At 35.8% G+C, this 21,407-nt stretch overlaps 1 protein-coding gene across 1 annotated transcript in view; it reads left to right on the forward strand.

Annotated features, from left to right (window-relative positions):
* The window catches only part of LOC119071751, a 42,202-nt gene that overhangs the window by 5,810 nt on the left and 14,985 nt on the right, over positions 1–21,407 (forward strand). Inside the window, exons 2-7 of the mRNA XM_037176786.1 lie at positions 4,699–4,982; positions 19,324–19,488; positions 19,569–19,601; positions 19,662–19,952; positions 20,021–20,257; positions 20,380–20,534. Of these exons, the coding sequence (XP_037032681.1) occupies positions 4,804–4,982; positions 19,324–19,488; positions 19,569–19,601; positions 19,662–19,952; positions 20,021–20,257; positions 20,380–20,534 (1,060 nt within the window). The 5' untranslated portion in view covers positions 4,699–4,803. The remainder of the gene's footprint in view (positions 1–4,698; positions 4,983–19,323; positions 19,489–19,568; positions 19,602–19,661; positions 19,953–20,020; positions 20,258–20,379; positions 20,535–21,407) is intronic.

Consider the following 21,407-nt stretch of genomic DNA (forward strand, 5'->3'; position numbering starts at 1 on the left):
CTGAAGTTTATTGCCATACGAAGGCATTTATTCTCAAAAACCTTCAGCCTTTTAATTAAGTACTTTGGTAAGGTATGCCAAACCGCCACAGCATAGGTGAGAACCGGTCTAAGTATAGTCACATAGATTTTAACCTTCACATCTTGTGAAATGCCATTATTCGCTTTCATGATAGGATACAGTTTATGCAGCCCAGTGTTTACCTTGAGTAACATTCTGTTCACATGTTCGTTATGCTTGAGGTTCGATTGAACATAATAACCCAGAAAACGGACGCTGTTCTTGAATGGGATTTTTGTGCCATTCATTAAAATAGCACACGAGTTTTCACGGACAATACGCGAACGGTTTGATCTCTGAATGAAGAGTGCTTCCGATTTTTGCACATTCACTTTAATTTTCCAGGTTTGGTAATATCTATGCAACTTATCGAGGTGGCTTTGTACATTTGATCTTGCTCTACTATGCGACAATCGAGTTGAGAAAATGCTCGTATCGTCTGCAAAGACTGTTAGAGTTGTGTTCATATGCGTCGGGAGGTCTATCATAAATATAATAAAGAGTAAAGGACCTAATATAGATCCTTGTGGAACCCCATCATTCACAGATACTGAGTCAGACAGCTGGTCTCCCAACTTAACTCTAAAGCTCCGTTCTTTGAGATAGGAAAACACAATTCTGATGAGATAATTTGGGAAGTTCATCTTCATCAATTTATATATGAGTCCCTCAATCCACATCGTGTCGAAAGCCTTCTCTATGTCCAGGAATGCTGCTATTGTCACTTTGAGATCGTTAATAATATCCGATGACATTGCTTAGTGGGGAGAAGTACTACATTTCATAGAAAATAAATTCAATTAAATGTTGTTGCATAACCCATTCTAAATACGGACGACTTTATTCATTTAGTCAATATTCAGCATGCAGGTATAAATATGCCTGTGTGCTGCATAAAGCAAAGTAACAACGGTTCGAAATAACACTGCCACTATATGCAAGCAGTATAGCAGCAGTGGTAAAGTCGTTGGCAGTCAGAAACTGAGGTTAAGCATCGATGGTCGCGGTCCGTACTTGGGTGGGTGACCGGAAAAAACGTAAGCAAAAAAAAAATTCTGTTAGCAATTTAATATGATGAATTTAAATATAAATCTACGGCTAATAACAAATAATAATAATAAAATTAAAAATAATTAAAAAAAAAAAATTGAAAAAGTTTTTTTGTTTTTTTTGCTAACGCAAATAAAATTGATAAAGTTAATTAAATCAATTTCTTCTATTAAACGATAAATTAGGTTGTTTATTGAATTGAAAAAAATGGCGTCATTTTATATTATAAAACAGGCATACAGCTAAGACCTGCACGCTGAAAAATAATATCCAGCACACAACAACAATATTCATTAGGCGGGCATTGTATGATCCTCAGATCAATATGCAGCACACAACTAATGTTCTATAATCGTGGAGCTGTTCCCGATTTCTTCGTCTGGGGTGCATATATGAGTTTTCCGTGCAATGAGCAAACGTTCCCACGCGAGGGGAAGATAATCGTACAAAAAGATTTCCCAGGATTTGATTTTTTGATTTTTTAAGATTCTCTAAAATTTTTAAGGATTTCCAACGAATTTGTGATTTTTTTTACAATTTTCGTTTATCTACCCCTCGTTCCATATCTTCCAATAAAATGGACTTATTAGTGTCCAGTAATTGAATTACATAAGATCTCTGACTTTTAAACCTTTCAGAAACAGCAAACGTATCGCCTTATAATTACTGCTGTTACTTCTTCTGTTTAAATCGACTAAATGTTAAACACAAAATCTCTTACTTCATTCGTTTAAACATTCAATTTACTGTATAAGCTCGTATTAATCTTAGGACATCGCTTTTACGTCGATAACAAATGATGAATTCATTCTGATTCATTCTGATTCTGAACTAAATTATTACTAAAAAAAGGACGAAAACCAATCGCCAAAGCTCACCACAAATACCACTCCATTCACACACTTAATGGTACGACAATGGCTAATGTTTAATTTCAAGTGCAAAAATTTTGAAGCAAAAAAAAATCCAAACCAAAGATCATCACAATGGGCCGCTTTCGTACATTTCAGACAATTTTAGTAAATCTTTCACAGAAATAGAGGAATTGAATTAACTTCGAAAAGCTTTGAATTGAAATTTGTTCACCCCTTTTAACAAAAACCGGAAAAGGGTCTTCACACGCACAAAGGAATCACATTGTCATTCCGCTCGAGTAACAATTCCATATAATGCCAGTTAGTCCTTCTTTAGCCCCACAACATACAACAACACACACACATCATACGTAACGAATTGAAATTACGATTCATATGAGAATTGTTTGCTGGATGGCTGTGTATGTATATATATCTAGATGTTACAACATCCATATTTTGCTACTACAGAGAACATTGCGATGTATACAATTTGTTTTCACCGAACCATGTTTTCCAAATCAAACTTTTATGAGACTTTGAAAATTTTCTTCGTCTCTTTTTTTTCACACTACATCATGATGGTTCATTCCAATGTAGACCGCAAGCCGTTATGCTTTACTCAATACTACCACCGCATCGCAATCTTTTACTGGTATTTATGTGACTTAGACGAACATTTTATCAAACCATGAATTCAAGACGACCATAAAATGTTTCCAGCTATGTGTACTTTGTGTTATACGGTGCATGGTATGTATAGTTTAAATTATGTGTACATCGATGGTACAACATTCGCAACAACTATACATTACTTATATATATGTATATGTTTTCCGTACAGGCGGGTTTGGTTAAGTGAGAACAATTTGTGATGTAAATGATTTGTGTGGTTCGCCCCGTAAAAGGAAGTATACAAAAACCAATTCTCAACGAAACATTTTCACAGTGAAAATTAGATTACTTCTCATGGAAATTCGTAATTAATTTATTTCGTTTTGTTTCTGGTGTTACCGACCGACTCCAGTTTGTATTTAAGTGCTGCGGAATACACAAGGTATAATAGACATTCTTTAATGCCAAAATTAATGATACATTCAATGTTTTATTGCGTACATTACAAGGGTAGTTTTTGACATGACCCAATGGGTTTCTTGGGTTAGATAATAGCTGGAAAAGCGGTTAAAATTATTCCAATAAGTAGAATACAAATATGTCTGTCTCTAACAATGATGATAAATCGCTTCATTCGACCAATGTAATAAGGCACAGTAGCGAATGCTGAACTTGTCCATGTACGGCTGTATCATCTGTTATCGACAACGGAAAGTAAGACCTTTCAACCACTGTTTCGATCTGTGAGAAAATTAAAAACGTCTTTCGACGTTTTGCATTAATATGCAGTTCAAAAATACCATTTCTCATCAGGCCATGGCGACAGTGTTTAATCGAACACTATACCGATTTGCACACGAATAACTATAGCGAATCATAATTAAAATGAAATTTTAATTGGGTCCTAACGGAAACATTAATAGGAGACGAGCCGAACCGTAATTGGATTTTTATAGCAACATATTGGTTGTAAACTAATGAAGTAAAAGATTTTCACCAATTTAACAACACGTCGATCACAAGACAACGAAGTAACAGATTCGGTTCAATTTATTGGTCTTTTGCTTGATTGTGTCTTTGACTTATTTTAATCAACGGCAGCTACTTCATGTAAATGGTTGAGCACTGTGCAACCAGTCTCATTCAACAAATTCTATAACATCCATTCCCACAACGACGCGATTTTTTCAAGAGTCGTCGCCACCTGAGACCTAAAATAGCCTCAATTCATACACACTATGCATATTAGAAGGCGAGTTAAAATTACCTCCTCAATCGATTTAGGTCCTCCAAAATAACTCTTAAAGAGAAAAGCTGTCACCGTCAAGAGTGTCTACTACTTCAATTTCTGATAAAAATCGATATCACTTGATTGGAGGTGAAACCGTTTTCTTACGAAATATAGATTTTTCTGACAGGACAATAAGATTTCGATTAGGATTTCGATCGTATAAAGTGAGGAAGTACCCACAGTTGACCAAGTAAAGACGTTGGAAGACATTGCCTTTTCTGTAAAATATGAAGGTTAGTCTTTTCTAAACAACAAGCTGTGGCTGAATCTTCTTTTGTTTGAAGTATGTTTTTGTAGTTCGTAGAAAGAAGACGCCATCCAGATCTAATTGCTTATTATCGTTGTTTTAGTCAATAATCGATGACTAGCCATTTGCAGCTAAAGTTTATTCCTGGATTCTGTGTCGAATTTTGGTCTGCTCGCTCATCTCTAACGTATTCAATTTATTATTTTCAGCAATTCGTTTCCAATTAATCTCAATTTTAGTTCTATTATACACCGAACAACTTGACAAATTTGAAATTTTTTAATTTTAGAACTTTGATTTTTGCATTGCAACAATTGTTAAAATCAAATGTTTTTTGCTGGCTGGAGAATTTCATTGCTAAAAATTGACACAGACCACTCGTTTATTCATATGTTTTATACCATTCATCGTCAGGCTTCGACAAATTTTGATTTCCTAGAAACTCAATTATTTATTTGGAATGAACACACAATCTATTTCCACATTGTCTGTGTGGAGAGAGAGTGAAATTGACATAAATATACAAATTATCATCGTATACACATATATAAACGTTGCAGACTTTGTATATTCTATCGCAGATGGAACAGTGAAATCCCAATTGTGCGGCATCCCCTTCAACGTGTAAATCTGCCATATAAACCAAAACCAGAGATAATTTGGCCCGACCGAAACACCACAATAAAATGGACCAATTAATAGATAATAATTCAAAGCTTGACCATCTGACCAAAGGAACTATGGCTGGACATCCAATATTTGAAATATTAACCAACGTTCACATGTTCGTTATAAATTTCTCGCGTACATCCAGCGTTCATGGATTTATTTATTTGATGAATCGTGGATTACACTTCACTGAAAGGTAAATTATCATTTTATTATATTTTCGTTTGATTTAGATTTAGCCTGGGTGTGTGCGTGTGTGTCTGTGCGTTGTCTATGCTGTCGGTTCGGGGATTATGTAGAGATTAAGTGAGATTGTTCTTTGGGTAAAAATTTCAATGTAACATGTGCGATGTCTTTAATTTTGGGTATTTTTTTACGTTCGGTGATACGCTCTTTACGTTTCGACATTGGACTGGTGTATGGGCTTTGGACTGTAAATTAGCGGGAACATAAAAAGTATACGAATCCATGTAGCATTAGTGTGCCTGTCACTCCCGCATTAGTCGAAATTTATTTATTCTTTTATGGATTCATCAACACTGGAGCTGTAAAATCGTATTTCGGTTTTGTTGATCATGTGGTTTATCAGAATTTATAGTTGGCCAGACCACAAAACTAGGTTTCATTCCTTATTTATTCATACTTGGAATCAGGGCCTATTTTTGGTTATTTTCTTTGGAAATTTTGTAAACTTTTGGTAAATTTTATAATTTTTGGAATGTTTTTGGTAATTTTTGGAAATTTTGGATTTTTTTTTTTTTAAACGATTGGCAGACCTTGAAAAAGGCTCCACCGACTACATCGCTAATCCCGAGTGAAATTCCGGTCTCATTGAGATCGTCAATTTAGGCCCCTCAACAGTCTCGTTTTGATCTCAATTATTCATTCGTCCAATTTCGGTCTCAATATTTTTTGGATAAGTTAAATTTGCTGTTCATTGCAGTTTATGAGACTGTTTGAGATGGCTGAGCAGTCTGAATTTCGAATAATATGAGGAAAAAATAAATAACATTTCCAGAGACTGTGTGAGGAGTCTCACCTTTAGAGAGAAAAAATGAATTACATTTTCAGAGGTTGTGTGAGGAGTCTCAATTTAAGGGAACGCAACTCAGTTATTTAACTTATGTTTGGGTTGAGGCTACTGAGACCGTGTGAAAGGCATTTGCTGAAACTGAAGGAAATGCAAGTTTTTACGGAAATTAAATTTGAAACGTATGTGCAGCCCCCACTGCTGAGAAATTTTAGGAAAATTCGTTTAATTAAGATTCAACGTTTAAATGTGTCGATGTGTTTTTGGAGATAACGATCCTTAAACTGACTTTGTAGAGAAAGTTGCGTTACGCATTTTTGATACGCTTATAGGATTACGATGCCGTGTGTAATTGATGGAATTCGAAGCAGACGGTAAGGGCAAAGTGTTTGCCTATGTTCATAGATGACGAATCCGCAATAAAAATTTTGTCTGTCCGTCTGTCCGTCACGTCGATATCTTGAGTAAATCAAATCCGATTTCAAAAAAAAAAAATTCCCTGAAAGATAGTCAAAATAGTGAGGTTAAGTTCGAAGATGGGCATATTTAGGTCGGCCCTTCGTGAGTTGGGGCCGCCTAAGTGCTTTAAGGTCATTTGGGGATATTTACGGCAAAAAAAACGTTGGAAATGTAAATGAAACGGCAAAAGATAGGTAATGTTGATACCGATCCAGGAAAAAAAGTTTATTAAAATCGGGTGAATGGCCCGTGAGTTAGGGCCCTAGAAGTGAAAGGCTACTCGGCTCTAAGTGTATTTTGCATATAACTCGAGTAAATTTCATCCTTTTTTCGTGATTTTTGTTTCATTTGAAAGGTAATCGAAGCCCGAATATAATGTGGCGAAGAACGTTTTAAATTTGGGTCCTTGGACTGAGGCCGCTCCGCGGCCCTAAGTGTATTTTGCATATAAATCGAGTAAATCTCATCTAATTTTGCTAGTTTTTGTCTAATATGAAAGGTAATTGAATACCGAATAGAATGTGGTGAGAAAAATGTTTGAAATTTGGGTCCTTGGACTGAGGCCGCTCCTCGGCCCTAAGTGTATTTTGCATATAAATCGAGTAAATCTCATCCAATTTTGCTAGTTTTTGTCTTATATGAAAGGTAATTGAATACCGAATAGAATGTGGTGAGAAAAATGTTTGAAAATTAGGTCCTTGGACTGAGGCCGCTCCTCGGCCCTAAGTGTATTTTGCATATAGCTCGAGTAAATTTGATCCGATTTTCCTAATTTTTGTTTCATTTGAAAAGTAATCGAACGAGGAATAGAATGTTGTTGAAAAAAAAATTAAATTTGGGTCCTTGGACTAAGGCCGCTACTCGGCCCTAAGTGTATTTTGCATATAACTCGAGTAAATTTCATCCGTTTTTCCTAATTTTTGTTTCATTTAAAAGGTAATTGAACATCGAATAGAATGTTGTTGAAAAAAAATTTAAAATTTGGGTCCTTGGACTAAGGCCTCTCCATGGCCCTAAGTGTGTTTTGCATATAACTCGAGTAAATTTGATCCGATTTTCCTAAATTTTGTTTCATTTGAAAGGTAATCGAACACCAAATAGAATGTTGTTGGAAAAAAAAAAATAAATTTGGGTCCTTGGACTAAGCCCGCTACACGGCCCTAAGTGTATTTTGCATATATCTCGAGTAAATTTCGTCCGATTTTCCTAATTTTTGTTTCATTTGGAAGGTAATCGAAGGCCGATTATAATGATGTTGAAAAAAAAATAAATTTGGGTCGTTGGACTAAGGCCGTAACTAGGCCTTAGGCCTCTCAATAAATTAAAATTTTAGGTCAACTTGAAATTTGTGTTACATTTGAAAGGAACGTCGTACGGGGCTTCATAATTGCGCTATACGCAATTTGTAAGATGTACACATGTCATAATAATTTGACTTCAACTAGGGTGACAGACGCACTAGGGTCACGTGCGCAATAGATGTACGGGTTCGTACGGGGCTCAGTCGCAGCAAACGCTCCGACTGTTCTGACGGCTCGTTTAAAATGAAGAATGATGTTCACTCTACCAGAGTAAGAAAGTGACTTTCATGTGTTATTCATATATAAAAATTTCTCAAAATCTCAGGTTATGCTGGAAACTCACCTGGACTTTTTTCATCAAAAATTCAGATTAGGGTCAGGTCAGGTTTCTTTGTAAAAAATACTTGATACCACCTGACATGAAAAGTCAGCTGTGAAAATCTGTGTTACGTTTACAAGACCGCCTCTCGGTTTATTGTTAAACGTCAGACGTTGTTTGTAATTCGCAGTGTAAAATTCACCAAAAAACACTCTCCAATCTTTTAATATTCGCTTGCTCTCTATGCAAAAGTGCCTCAGATCAATCGTCCCAAACAGATACATGCAAAAACTCAAAAATTTTACTCCTTTTCTGCCCCAAAACATAAAAATAACTGTTTAACGCTTGTAAAATTACTTTAGGCAATGTTTTAGAGGAAAAAATTAAAACTAATTATTTCCTGACTCACTAGTGATTTCTTGTAAATTTCGACAATTTCTGGAAATTTGAGTAATCTTTTGCAATTTTGACAAATTTTGGGAAAAAAAATTACCAAAATAGGCTCTGCTTGGAACGGAAAAAAACTGTAGAAATAGACAGGTTTGCCGCAACCATTCATTTAATGTTACACCTAACAGGACAGTTAGCAATTTATTTGAAAAAGAAGTTCTTCTCTTGAGTTATTTTTAGATCTGATTTCAACACATTTCGTAAAACAAAACTAAGTTTTCTACATCCTCTACCTTGCAACCATTATCTATCAAACATATTTCGCACGAGTGACACACTTTTATGAACGATTCCAATGAACTTAGAAACAACCTAACTGTACTTTATCTAAGAATTTCGCTTGGAAGCACTATTCCACCTTATATCTGCCATATTTCCGAGATGGACCTTAAACTCAAATATTAAAACACTTTGTCGACATGTTTATTACGTTCTGGTCTTCTGCAATGCACCGTTTTTATAAACCTTTTTTTCCCTGCCTGCGTATTACCCTTTATTATCTACTTCAATAACTCTTCTGTTTTGAAGTCCGTACTTCCATAGATGTACGCAAAAAAAAAGTTTACAAAAATACCTCAACAACCTGACCATCTTTATCAGAATCAGATAACATTTACTCAAGTTAACCCATTAATGGACTGGACGGGGTAAGAAAGTTTTTTTTTGTGGATTTTGTATCTCTCGGTATAATCATAAGCTTAGAGAAACAAATTCGAAATGTTACGATAGGCTTAGTTAATAGCTTTGGGTAATAGCTAACTAAAAAAAAACTTCGTACGTACAGTGTTAGGAAGTCAGAATGATTCGTAATGATGAAACCATACGAACCTGAACAGTAATTAAGAAAGTTGAGTCAATAAAATGCAACCGAAATTTTCAAATTAAATAACTTCTAACATCGAACCCATAAAAATTGTACAAATTGAAAATGTAAATCAAAGATTTGAAATGAATACAAATGAATGTCTTCGGAGAGTTCCTTTCTGGATGACATTATATTACAAAAATGGTATACCGGATGATGGTTGCATACACATACTGCATGCGCACATCCACGGTCCACATATAATAATACGCTTGGCATTACAGTCACATAAATTGATTTTCTCAATCAATTTTTTATTATGTTTTAGAGATCGTAAAATTTATACAATCTATTCAGAGAACGGTTCTTTGTTTACCATCCCGTGTACCATAAAAGAAAATAAGTAATTACAAAACTAAAAACATTTCTTTTCCATTACAAAATAAGCTTTGCTCAATAAAGAAGGAAGGAAGGAAGAAGAAAAAAAAACATCTCTCCACACAATGTGTGTATAACTCAATTGTATTTATCGAACGAACGTTTCTCTAACTTTGTTTCGATTTACAGATTTATTTTTTAATGGATTTGATATAATATTAAACAAACGGGTCGGTATTACGTTTGAGTGATTTGGGATTTGCATTTTGAAGACCATCATCATTATTAATGAATGGAATGTAAAATGGTGGTTATGGGGTTGCAGAAACATGACAATTATTCGTTTTCGTCCCATTATTGCAAAATTTCCCAATGAATCACTCATTTTTGTGCGAAGAATCCCGAGTAAAAATAAAAGTCTCAAAGGTTCGAAAGAGACGTCTCACGTCTCAAAATACAAGGGATTTGAGACCGTGAGACGTCTCTTTTCGAACCTTTGAGACTTTTATTTTTACTCGGGATGACAATTACAAAAACATCTTGCCAAGAAAATGAACCAATTCACAATTCATGCATGTTTAGTTTGATAAAGATCAGTGAGATCCGGTGAGCTTACAGTAGATACATGGTCTATTGATCTATAGTCTACCCTCTCACAGACAGTACGTAAAATTTTATAAAAACAAAGTTCCCAGAAAATGTGCAAAAAATTGGACAACATAATCAAACAGTAGCAATAAGAGTTCTGTGATACTATTATCTGTTATCTGCAGCGACGACATAAATAAACGATGAACCAGTGATAGTTTGGTTTCATATAGGCAAAATGTGTGTGGAACAAATAAAGTAAAAGATTTTGTGTGAACCAAAGCAATGACAGATTCGAGAATTCTTCCGGTGGTGAAGAAATTGTTGGTTACGAATTACAAAAGTACACGTTTTCCACAAATGCATTAGTGTAAACATTTTTGTCCGTGCGGTTCGTGTCACGTTTTATGATGACAAAACAGGTATCACCAAATCTTATAATTCTTTTGGTCTTAGTAGGGTACGGACCCCAGTATTCGGCATAGTTTAGAATATCGGCCATCTATTGTTTAGAACAATGAAACCCAATGAAACCCATTGTTGTGGCCGATATTCTAAACTATGCCGAATACTGGGGTCCGTACCCTACTTTCGATAGATTAATGGTAAATGTTTTACCTCGTTTGTTCCGGCCATATATGAATGAGAGATATATATACGACATGTAGAAGAAAAACATAAGCCAAAAAAAACCTCAGTTGGTCAGACTGATTTTCAGCTAGTATAATACTAGTAGTATTCCTTGTTAAATTTCATAGTTGAAAAGCTACGCTAGATGACGCTAGATTGTCCTTATATAACACTAGCTCAAAATCAGTGTTATCAACACAGGTTTTTTTGTCCCACGAATATTCGACTCTGTCGTATATATCCCTCTTTGCACACGTTTTCCTATAAAAGACTATATTAGCAAGACATCATAGCTTATTTTTTATGCATTGGGCATAAATTTTGGAATTTTTCTCACTTCATTCGGGCTACAACTCGCGAAACTGTCTAAAATCTACCGTCCATAACAGATACGTAAATAACTATTGTCGTTACCGTCGATTAAAAGATGACATTCTGCACACCCAGCTAGAAAATAATACGAAAATTGCTGAGTAGAAGCAAAGCTTCTGTTTTCTCATTAGGGGACGAAAACGAAATTTTCCACAATTTTTAATAATAAACATAGCTAACGCCGACCCGTACGAAACACCTATTCGTATCAAAAGCCTTTATTGTGAAACTCTTCATTTGTCTTACTTCATTTCCTTTTCTAATGAAAAGCTATTCGCGCTTTAAAATCACTTGCATTATCCCCTCTTTGCCTTGTTTTCATATACAAATAAATTGCCAGAGGCAATATAGACAGCCCCGTACGAAGTCAACTTTCATAAATTCCTATTTAAACAGCTATATACCGCAATAGGCTATATTTACCTATATTACCTATTTACCTATACTATAAATAAACATTTCACAGATGAATATGCTATTATATAGCTCTATATGCCTGTATATAGCTCAATATAGGTTAATATAGATATATATATAGATGTCCATATATGGAATGCCTGAAACACCCCACACACATAACCAATTATTTCCATGGTAACAGATACTCTCTAAGTACCATTTTCCCCAAGATATTTCAATTTTGCTAAAATCCAATATGGCCGCTGGCAGCCATTTTGTTAGGAGACCGAAAACAGTACTGACGCTTTACATTTAATAATGCCTGTCAAACAAAAAAAAAATCATGAAATTCGGTCAAAGTTTACTCGAGATATTGACAAAATACTTCACATTCACTGTACGGCCGAGTAGCCGGATAAGAGCTTACTCCAAGAGACCTAGCTCACGCTCAGGTGAACCGAATTTCATAAACTTTTTTTTCGCTGATTGGTACGGTCAATACCTATTAAAGCAAAAGTAGTCCAAATTGGTTCAAATTTGGCCGCCCTACATGCAGAAACTGCTTGGCGCCCTCTACCTGATTTACACCAAGGGGTCTAACTCACGAGTCGGTCATCCGATTTCCATAAACTTTTTTTTTGTCTGTATTGTAAATACCTTTCATTTGACGTGTCACTTATAAGTGTAGCTTTTAAATGTCCGGAGATATATTCGAAAAACCCTAAAGCACTTATCGCGCCCCAGCTCAGGAGAGGTCGACCCAAAATCGCTCATCTTCGAACCTGGCCTTTCTTTTGACATTACCAAACGTGGAAAAAAAGAATTTTCAAAATCGGATAAGTTTTACTCAAGTTATCGTGCAGACAGACGGACAGACAGACGGACATTTTTAGCCCCGTACGAAGTACTGGGGGCTTATAAGATTAATATGCCGTTTGTAACACGTCGAATTGGAAGCAGACAGTAAGGGCAAAGCATTTGGCTATGTTCATAGATGACGAATCAGCAATAAAAAAAATATCCGTCCGTCCGTCCGTCCGTCCGTCCGTCCGTCCGTCCGTCCGTGACCCCTCTAGCTTGAGTAAATCACAACCTTTTTTCAAAATTCTTTTTTTCCCCGACTGGTATCGACAAAAGTAAGGTCAAGTTCGAAAATGGGCATGGTAGGGTCGGCCCCTCCAGAGCTAGAGCACTATAGGTGTTTTTCAGTCTTTGGACGATATCTACCGAAATACGCACGCAATAGCTGCTTGTGATATATCAAATGAAAGGTATTGACGAGTAGAACAAAGTTGCTGAACATTGTTTTTGGGTAAGATGCAACGTGGGCTTGTTCAAAGGTCAAAGGCTCAAAGGTCGTTACTCGGCCCTAAGTGTTTTTTGCACATAAATCGAGTAAATCTCATCCGATTTTGCTAGTTTAAGTTTTTTATGGAAGGTAATTGAATACCGAAAAGAACGCGAAGTTTCAAATTTGGGCCCTTGGACTAAGGCCGCTACTCGGCCCTAAGTGTTTTTTGCACATAAATCGAGTAAATTTCATCCGATTTTGCAAGTTTTTGTTTCATTTGAGAGATAATTGAATGTCGAATAGAATGATGGCAAAAAAAGTTTCAAATTTGGGCCCTTGCACTAAGGCCGCTACTCGGCCCTAAGTGTTTTTTGCACATAAATCGAGTAAATTTCATCCGATTTTGCAAGTTTTTGTTTCATTTGAGAGATAATTGAATGTCGTATAGAATGATGGCAAAAAAAGTTTCAAATTTGGGCGATTGCACTAAGGCCGCTACTCGGCCCTAAGTGTTTTTTGCACATAAATCGAGTAAATCTCATCCGATTTTGCTAGTTTTTGTTTCATTTGAGAGATAATTGAATGCCGAATAGAATGATGGCAAAAAAAGTTTCAAATTTGGGTCCTTGGACTAAGGCCGCTACTCGGACCTAAGTGTTTTTTGCACATAAATCGAGTAAATCTCATCCGATTTTGCTAGTTTTTGTTTCATTTGAGAGATAATTGAACGCCGAATAGAATGATGGCAAAAAAAGTTTCAAATTAGGGCCCTTGGACTAAGGCCGCTACTCGGCCCTAAGTGTTTTTTGCACATAAATCGAGTAAATCTCAACCGATTTTGCTAGTTTTTGTTTCATTTGAGAGGTAATTGAATACCCAATGGTTGGCAAAAAATTTTGGGTTTCTAAAATAATGTCGTAAATTGTTGGTTTTATTTGAAAGGTACTTCGTACGGGCTTTCGTAATTGCGCTATGCGCAATTTTAAAAATGAACAGTTTCAGTAAATTTGACAATGCCCAACTTGACTTGCATTTTGGTAACAGACGCATTAGAGGGTTGTAGACGTATTAGGGTTCCGGGCTTATTAGGGCTACGGACGTATTATGGTTGCGGACGAAATAGGATTACGGGTTGTACGGGGCTAAGTCGCAGCAAACGCTCCGACTGTTCTGATGCCTTGTTTTAAATCAGATTTGGTATCTATGGACAACCACCATAGGTTTCCCCTTACTCAGGGAGTCCAATTCGACGTGTTACAAACGTATGCGTAAACCTCTAAGATTCCAGTACTTCGTACGGGTCTAAAAATAAAAATTTTGCCATATTACAAAAATTAGCACTTTCTTTTTAACGCGAAACGTTAGTAGAAGTCAAAAGTAAAGGACTAGCATTTCAGCAGACTCGCTTTTTTGGAAATACACTTGTTGCAATATCTGAGGTTCAAAAAACTATTTCTTAGCTCAGACTTTACGCACTAGTGCGGAAAAACTGAATCCTTCTCCAAAAAAGGTGAAAATGCTTCGTTACGACAAATCGTGTTCCTAACTTGTGCCTTAGCTGGTATTTCACGGATTTCAGGGCTTCACCTATCACATCTTTTGCACAAAATGTCCATTTAGGCACATGCTATGAAAATACTTATTGTTAAATACCACATAGCCTTTTTTCTCAGCAGCTCTCCCCTTACATCGGTACTAAGCTAAAATTGAAGCCTACATTTGCGTGTCTCGTATTTCATTTTTAGTGATATCTTTTCATCAGAATGCTTTTCGAAAAATGTACGACCGCAATAACAACCAAGAATATAAATAAAAATTAGTTTTGGCTAAACAGCCTCGCTTCATCGAGGCTGTTTAGTTTTGGCTGTAGTCGTTTAAAAGGCTTTGACCGTTATTGCGGTCGTAAATTTTTGAAAATGAATTCTAGTGGAAAGTAAACTAAAATCCAGCATTTAAAAAAGGCTGATGCTATTCGCACGCGCGTGCGAATAGCCATTCCTTATTGTAATTGACTATTCGCACACGCGTGCGAATAGCCATTCCACACTGTAGAAGACTATTCGAACGCGCGTGCGAATAGCCATTTCACTTTGGATTTAACTATTCGCACGCGCGTGCGAATAGCTAAGCCTACGAGTACTGGCTATTCGCACGCGAAATCGAGCGCCCATGAAAAATACGAATATGATTTTCGCGCGAAAATCATATTCGTATTTTTCATGGGCGCTCGATTTCGCGTGCGAATAGCCAGTACTCGTAAAACTGATAGATCAACAAACGGAAATGTAAGAATGTCTTTATTTATACACAGACAGGTGTCGAAACAGTAATTCATGCAACAAGTTGCGAAAAGAGGTTTCGCAACGTGTTAGATCAACGCACTGTCTAGCACCGAAGCTGACTTTGACGTCCCTCAAATAGAGGACTGAACCGATCAAAGTTGGCCATTCTTTTTCATACAATGGCTATCAAAAAATTTAAAAAAATAGTCAACAGGTGTGTTTTTGGCCCTCTAATTGAGTGATGTCAAAGTCAGCTTCGGTGCTTGACAGTGCTTTGGTTAGATACAAGGTTGTTTGAAAACACAGAACTACATTCGCCATACATTTAACCATATGTACGGAAAATTACGTGATGGTTAGAGTTGTTGCTTCATGAGCAATTGGTTTTAGTGTCATGTGTTCAAAATTTGTTCAGAACAGAATTATTATTTACCATTAATGGCTCAAAAGGAGTGATAAAAAGTGTGCGATTAAAACTGAACTTGAGCATTAAAAAGATTCTTCAGTCACCACCCAAAACAATCGTCCAGATAATCATATTGATCATGCCAAGCCAATGCAAAATGGACTATATAGAACTTTGTCCGATTTTAATCATTTTTTTTTGCAATATTGAACTTTAAGCCATTTCGATATTGTCAGCATTAAAATGTTCCCATAATAATAATTGTAAATTCAAATGTTCCAAAACGTTTTTCGGTTTATTCTACCAAAAAATGGTTTGTTCCAAAGTGGAACAATGAATGTGCCAATATGAAAAATAATGTATACATACCAACTTGTGTTAAATTTCGTAGGAGGCTAAATTAGTTAGTATCAACAATAGTACATTACTATGCAAGGGAAGTAAAGTGATATCTCGTATCCAGATGCGAAAAAGTATCCGAGGGCGGCAGCCCGAGGTACTTTTACTCATCGTGATACGAGATATCACTTTATTTTCCGTGTGTAGTACGACGTTTTACTATGCGAGTGATGTAAAGGTTATTGCCTATACATGTAATAGCCTTATTACATGCACCAGCATAGTAAACGCGTTTACATTTTCTCGATGGAAAAATTCCCAAAGATCGAACGAAACGCTTTGTCGTTACATTAAGTCGTTAAAAGGAAAAATTCCCTAGGAATTTTTATTGTGACCCCTTTCGATATTTTTACTTTACTTATATTGAATTAATTTAAAAAAATCCATCTTTAATGTAACGTAAGATTTGGATATTTCGAGTTAATTCTGATCTCAAAATATTTTTATATGTATTTTGAATGAATTTACACTAAAGACATATTAAATTGAAGTTTTCAGCCAATAAATAACGCTATAACGACATTTGATTTGAGATTAAATGTGGATGCGTGCGAACAGTCAAACCCAATGTAAAATGGCTATTCGCACGCGCGTGCGAATAGTCAGGTTCAATGTGAAATGGCTATTCGCACGCGCGTGCGAATAGTCTGGTACAGTGTGTAATGGCTATTCGCACGCGCGTGCGAATAGTCAAAACCAAAGTGTAATGCAAAGCATCGATGCCTCTTTTCGATTGTGACTTCTAGTTTCTAGAGTCTTTCGTTTACAAGGCAGCCATTTCACTTCATTTCATTTATTTTCCGTAAAAATATATCGATTACAAATGATCCGCGTAGCTCCAGTATGTATACAATTCTAAGGAGCTACAATTCTAAGAAGCCATAAAATGGAAATGAAAAGAAAAGTTACATTAAAACTACTGACGTAAAAAACTGCGATCCGACCGACAAAACCAATTTGTACGCAATCCTTCCCACTAAAAATTTTCTGGAATTCTGATTTTAATATGAAAACGAGCTCTAGAACTAAAAGAGAATATTTAATTTATTGTTCCAAATAAGATTAGTTGTGTGTACCCACGACAGTTTTGAGTCAGTGAGCAGAAATGGGAACGACATGTAAAATATCTGAATACAGAAAGAAAATTCGAAAACTTATGTGGAAATAAATGTTTTTGTTTTGTTTTTCATTTTTCATTTTGTTTTTAAATATGAACTGCAGACAATGCAGATAAGGATCTGATGGCAGCCAAATTAGCATTCCGTTTTTTTTTAATATATTTTCCTATCCATTTCAATCATAAATCATGAGTTTTTCGGAAATGTATTATTATGTAACACAGCAGAGAAGGGAAAAAAAGATCAACAACTCACTTAAAAAAAAGGATACAAAAAAAATATGCTAGCGTTGTGCAATAATATTTCCCATAATATTATACGTGCATATAAATATACGTTACACTCGCACACACAACATGGATGCATCTTTTTCGACGAAGAGAAACGCAATATAAAGTTTTGGATAAAATCCAAACGTCCAAGCATTATATGGTGGAAAATAGAATCTACTTTTCAGTTAGTTTTATTATTATCCTCTTGCAGCACTCATGTTCCCGTTCTCATATCTTTTGCTCAAATGTTATAGTATCCAGCACTATTCGAATATATATATATGGATAGAACCCATCGCCAATATGGCTATGCAATGCATTTTACTTTTTTTTTTCTCTACTTTTCCATTATGCTTGGGTGCATGCTATGGATGGAGTAATTCTTTACGGGAAAAAAACGACGAAGAAAAATTTAATTTTTAAATGAAAAAGTCCTCTTTCAAGTTTGGTATAATCAAACATTTTCTAATACATCGTAAGAAGAGACTATCCCTTTTATTCTATTAATTTGACTTATTTCGTTTGTGTACCCATTTGGCTGTGTGTCTGCAAAATTTTACGGACGAGAGAATTACTTATTCTAAGACGGTTATCTTGCTATCCACTTTTCATTTGCTTTAAGTGTTTACTAATGTCGTTTCGTTGATTAGATCGTCAAGTGGAATTGTTCTGTTGAATGGTATTTTCCGAAAATCCGTGCACGTGCTCACGATTTTCCCCTAGGTTTGTTGTCGCGCTATTCAACATATGTTTTCGTACATATTTAACCTAAGAGGCTCTGTCAAAGACTGCAAAGTTATTTTGGAGGTGGAGGGTGTAATCTAAGACTATTTATATCGGATGTGAAAAGCTTCGCATGCCGAGAAAAACCTTTTTTTTGGAAATCAATTGTTATTGAAAGTTACGGGATATTGTTCTCTAATGTTTCAAAAGTGATAGTTGAAACAAATGAAGTAACAGATTCATTGAACATATAGTTACGTTAAATGTCTCTGTGTTTCGAGAGGAAAGTTATGTTGCTTTACTAGTGAGGTAATGTGGCTATTTCCTCACTAGTGAAAACCTTTTCCCTCGCTCGTAAAGTAAAACGTTATACTTTACACAAGAAGTAATTTGATATCTCGTATCACGATGAGTAAAAGTATCCGAGGGCTGCTGGAGATATGAAATTACTTCACTGGTATAGTAATGTACAATTCTTTAGCTTTCGCTTTTGGCAGCAATATTTCACACTCGTCAGAAAACATTTCTCCGAGGTATGTAACTTTACATACCTAGCCCACGATATGAAAGTTTGGATGGGACGAAACTGGGATGCGGCAGTATCTGGTTTTCTCTCTTTGACATGTAAATGATTTCAGTTAATTTGTGAACGTCTTCTCTTATTTCTAATGGTACCCCGGAATTCCAAGGTATTTTCATACGACAGATATTTCTATCAACTTATATGCCATTCAACGGCGAAATGTTAAATTATTCATGAATATCAATGCTGATGGGTTTGATGCTCCTTATTTTCTATTTAATCCGTATCTCTGTTATTTTCGAAGCTACCTGCAGTTAACTAGAGAGAACGTAGTTCGTTTTGTACTGTATGCCTCGATGGGTTTAAAAAAATTACTTTTGCAATTGAATATCTCCGCAGGGTTTAACGAGTAGAGGAGAATCACCCCTTTTGCCAATTTGAACATTTTTTCGGTAATTCGGTTTTCGATATTTCACCCTACATCGGAAATATGTGGTCGCTTTAAATGATGTGCAGAATCGCTTCGCTGCAAACATATTCAGAAAATCTAAATCCAATTTTATAGCAACCACAAATATGCAAATTTCTATATCTCATCAACTGATTTTCCTCAGCAGAAAAATGTAACATTTTTTCGCATTTTTATAGATCTGACGATTTTTTTCTTCCTTTCTTTCCATCCAAGTATTATGACCAACCAGTCTAGTTTTGAAAATTCGCCCCTCATATATCTGTATATATTTTTGCACTTTGTTTTGTTTCATCTTTTCACTTGGTATATGAAATGAAAAGATTGCTATGGGCTGTCTGCATCTGCACTGCAATATATGGCACTGCATCGTTGGCTCAACGAACATGGAACCGTTTTCAAACCAATCCGATTGTTATTTCAATGGATCGGGACAAATTTGCTTGGAACACTACGTTTCCCAGCTTAACGGTGTGTCCGCACAAAAGGTAAATTGGTAGGCTGTAGTGTTAGTTTCATTGAAATTAGAAATTTTACGTCTTTTATTGGTTTATTCAAAACACACCAGGATTGACCCAGATAAAGTTGACGATTACATCAAGTAAAACATTGAATCATTCATAACAAGGAATGTTTTCTGAGTCTTTTCTCTTTTATGCAGAATGTTTCCACATAAATTTCCAACAAAAGAAGAGAGAGACGATTTTCAATACTTTATGGATGTCGTATCCACCGTGTCGTATGAAAATTTGCACCGACTAGAACCTGTTCGAAACCGAACATTCGGCATCACTGGCGATGATTATTTGGATTTAATTTCCAATATGTCATCGTCCTATAAGCCAGAAGTGAGCAGTGGAACGGTTGCCAAGATGTACGTCCAGGAAACGGTCACCGAAATGGGAATATGCTTCTCCACAAATTCAAAAGTTTCCGTCTACAATGACTACAAGTGAAACTCATCCATCAATACACTTGAGTTCACTCGTGTTTTAATTGCATATTATTGAATTCTTTCAGCTATTGGAAGCGCAATCGATGGGATCTAATTAAACCGAACAATACCGTATACGTTCATCAATTGGATGGTGAAATATACGCACAGCTCATTAATTTATCTTCAGCATATGAAGTTTATTTCCATGGAGCTATGGAAGTGGCTGATATATCGAAACATCGCTATTCGTTTGGAGCACTTGACTATACAACAGTGGAATTACTCGGACTGGAAACTTTAACTTCGGCCAATGCCAGAGAGTAAATATTATACATTTCTGCAGCACTTGAATTAGATTGCTGGAAAATTTGAATAATTTTAATGAAAAAAGAAAATTGTCATCTAACTTCGTTGCAAAGTTTTCATTCTCAACATTTTCCAGTTTAACTGTTTCGCAACGTCAATGCAGATACACTCATGAGTCGGAAATTATGATGACAAGTCCAATATACAGTTTCAATTTGTGTACTCGCGAATGTCGTATGCGATTGGCGAGTAGGATTTGCGGCTGTTTTCCACACTTTTATCGAAGCAGAGGTAAGCACATTGAATGATATGGCAAAGAATTTATTGCACGAACGAATCACTCAAAAAATAATTTTAAAGCTATTGGTGATTCACAAGGAATCCACTACCACATCGACGACACTTGATTTATTTAGTAACTTTTGTAATTTCAAGGAGACACGATCTCAAGCTCTAATCTAGTGTCTGAGAGTAAATCGATTTTTTATCTTTTCGCTCATCATACAGTGAACATCAGTGAAACTTAGATATAAATTTGATTCAGCTGTTTTTCAGCTGGTCCACTCATAAAAACAAAACAAAGCTGTTTGCTTCAACGCATACGAGTGATAGTAGTAAAGCTGCCTAATAAGCAGTTTCGTCTGTATGAACCAAACCATACCAACTGATAAACATTTGAAGCAAATTCCTGCACAAATTTCCTTTACGTCCGCTGTAGACACCAAAGAATCTAATTGGCTTTCCGACATATAGTGGGGAAAAAAGGGTTACAAATTGAACATAGAAAGTGGCGACATAAATGCTTCGCGGAAAGAATATCGTCTCTAAGACGTAGGAAATCATGCATAGAAAGCAGTGACATCTGTTGATCTTGAAAATCGCCAATGCAGTGTTTTTGGTGGCTGTAACGATTTATATACACTCTGAATAACTTGTGTGACATATATCTTAGCCTACATTTAGGCGGGATATTCACTTATTCAGCATCTAACTTTTCTAACTTTCGGAAGTCATGTTAAGTCGATGGTCAGGACTGAACTTGTTATTGGCAGCAAAAGACTGTTAATGAGATCTCTAAGAACAAAAACGCTAACACAAAAAATTATTAAGAGCAATGGACCCTTTGCAAATTGATAGCCTACATTTAGGCGGAAAAGCATTCGT

The sequence above is a fragment of the Bradysia coprophila genome (genome assembly GCF_014529535.1).
Source record: "Bradysia coprophila strain Holo2 chromosome IV unlocalized genomic scaffold, BU_Bcop_v1 contig_5, whole genome shotgun sequence".
NCBI classification, from domain to species: Eukaryota; Metazoa; Arthropoda; class Insecta; order Diptera; family Sciaridae; genus Bradysia; species Bradysia coprophila.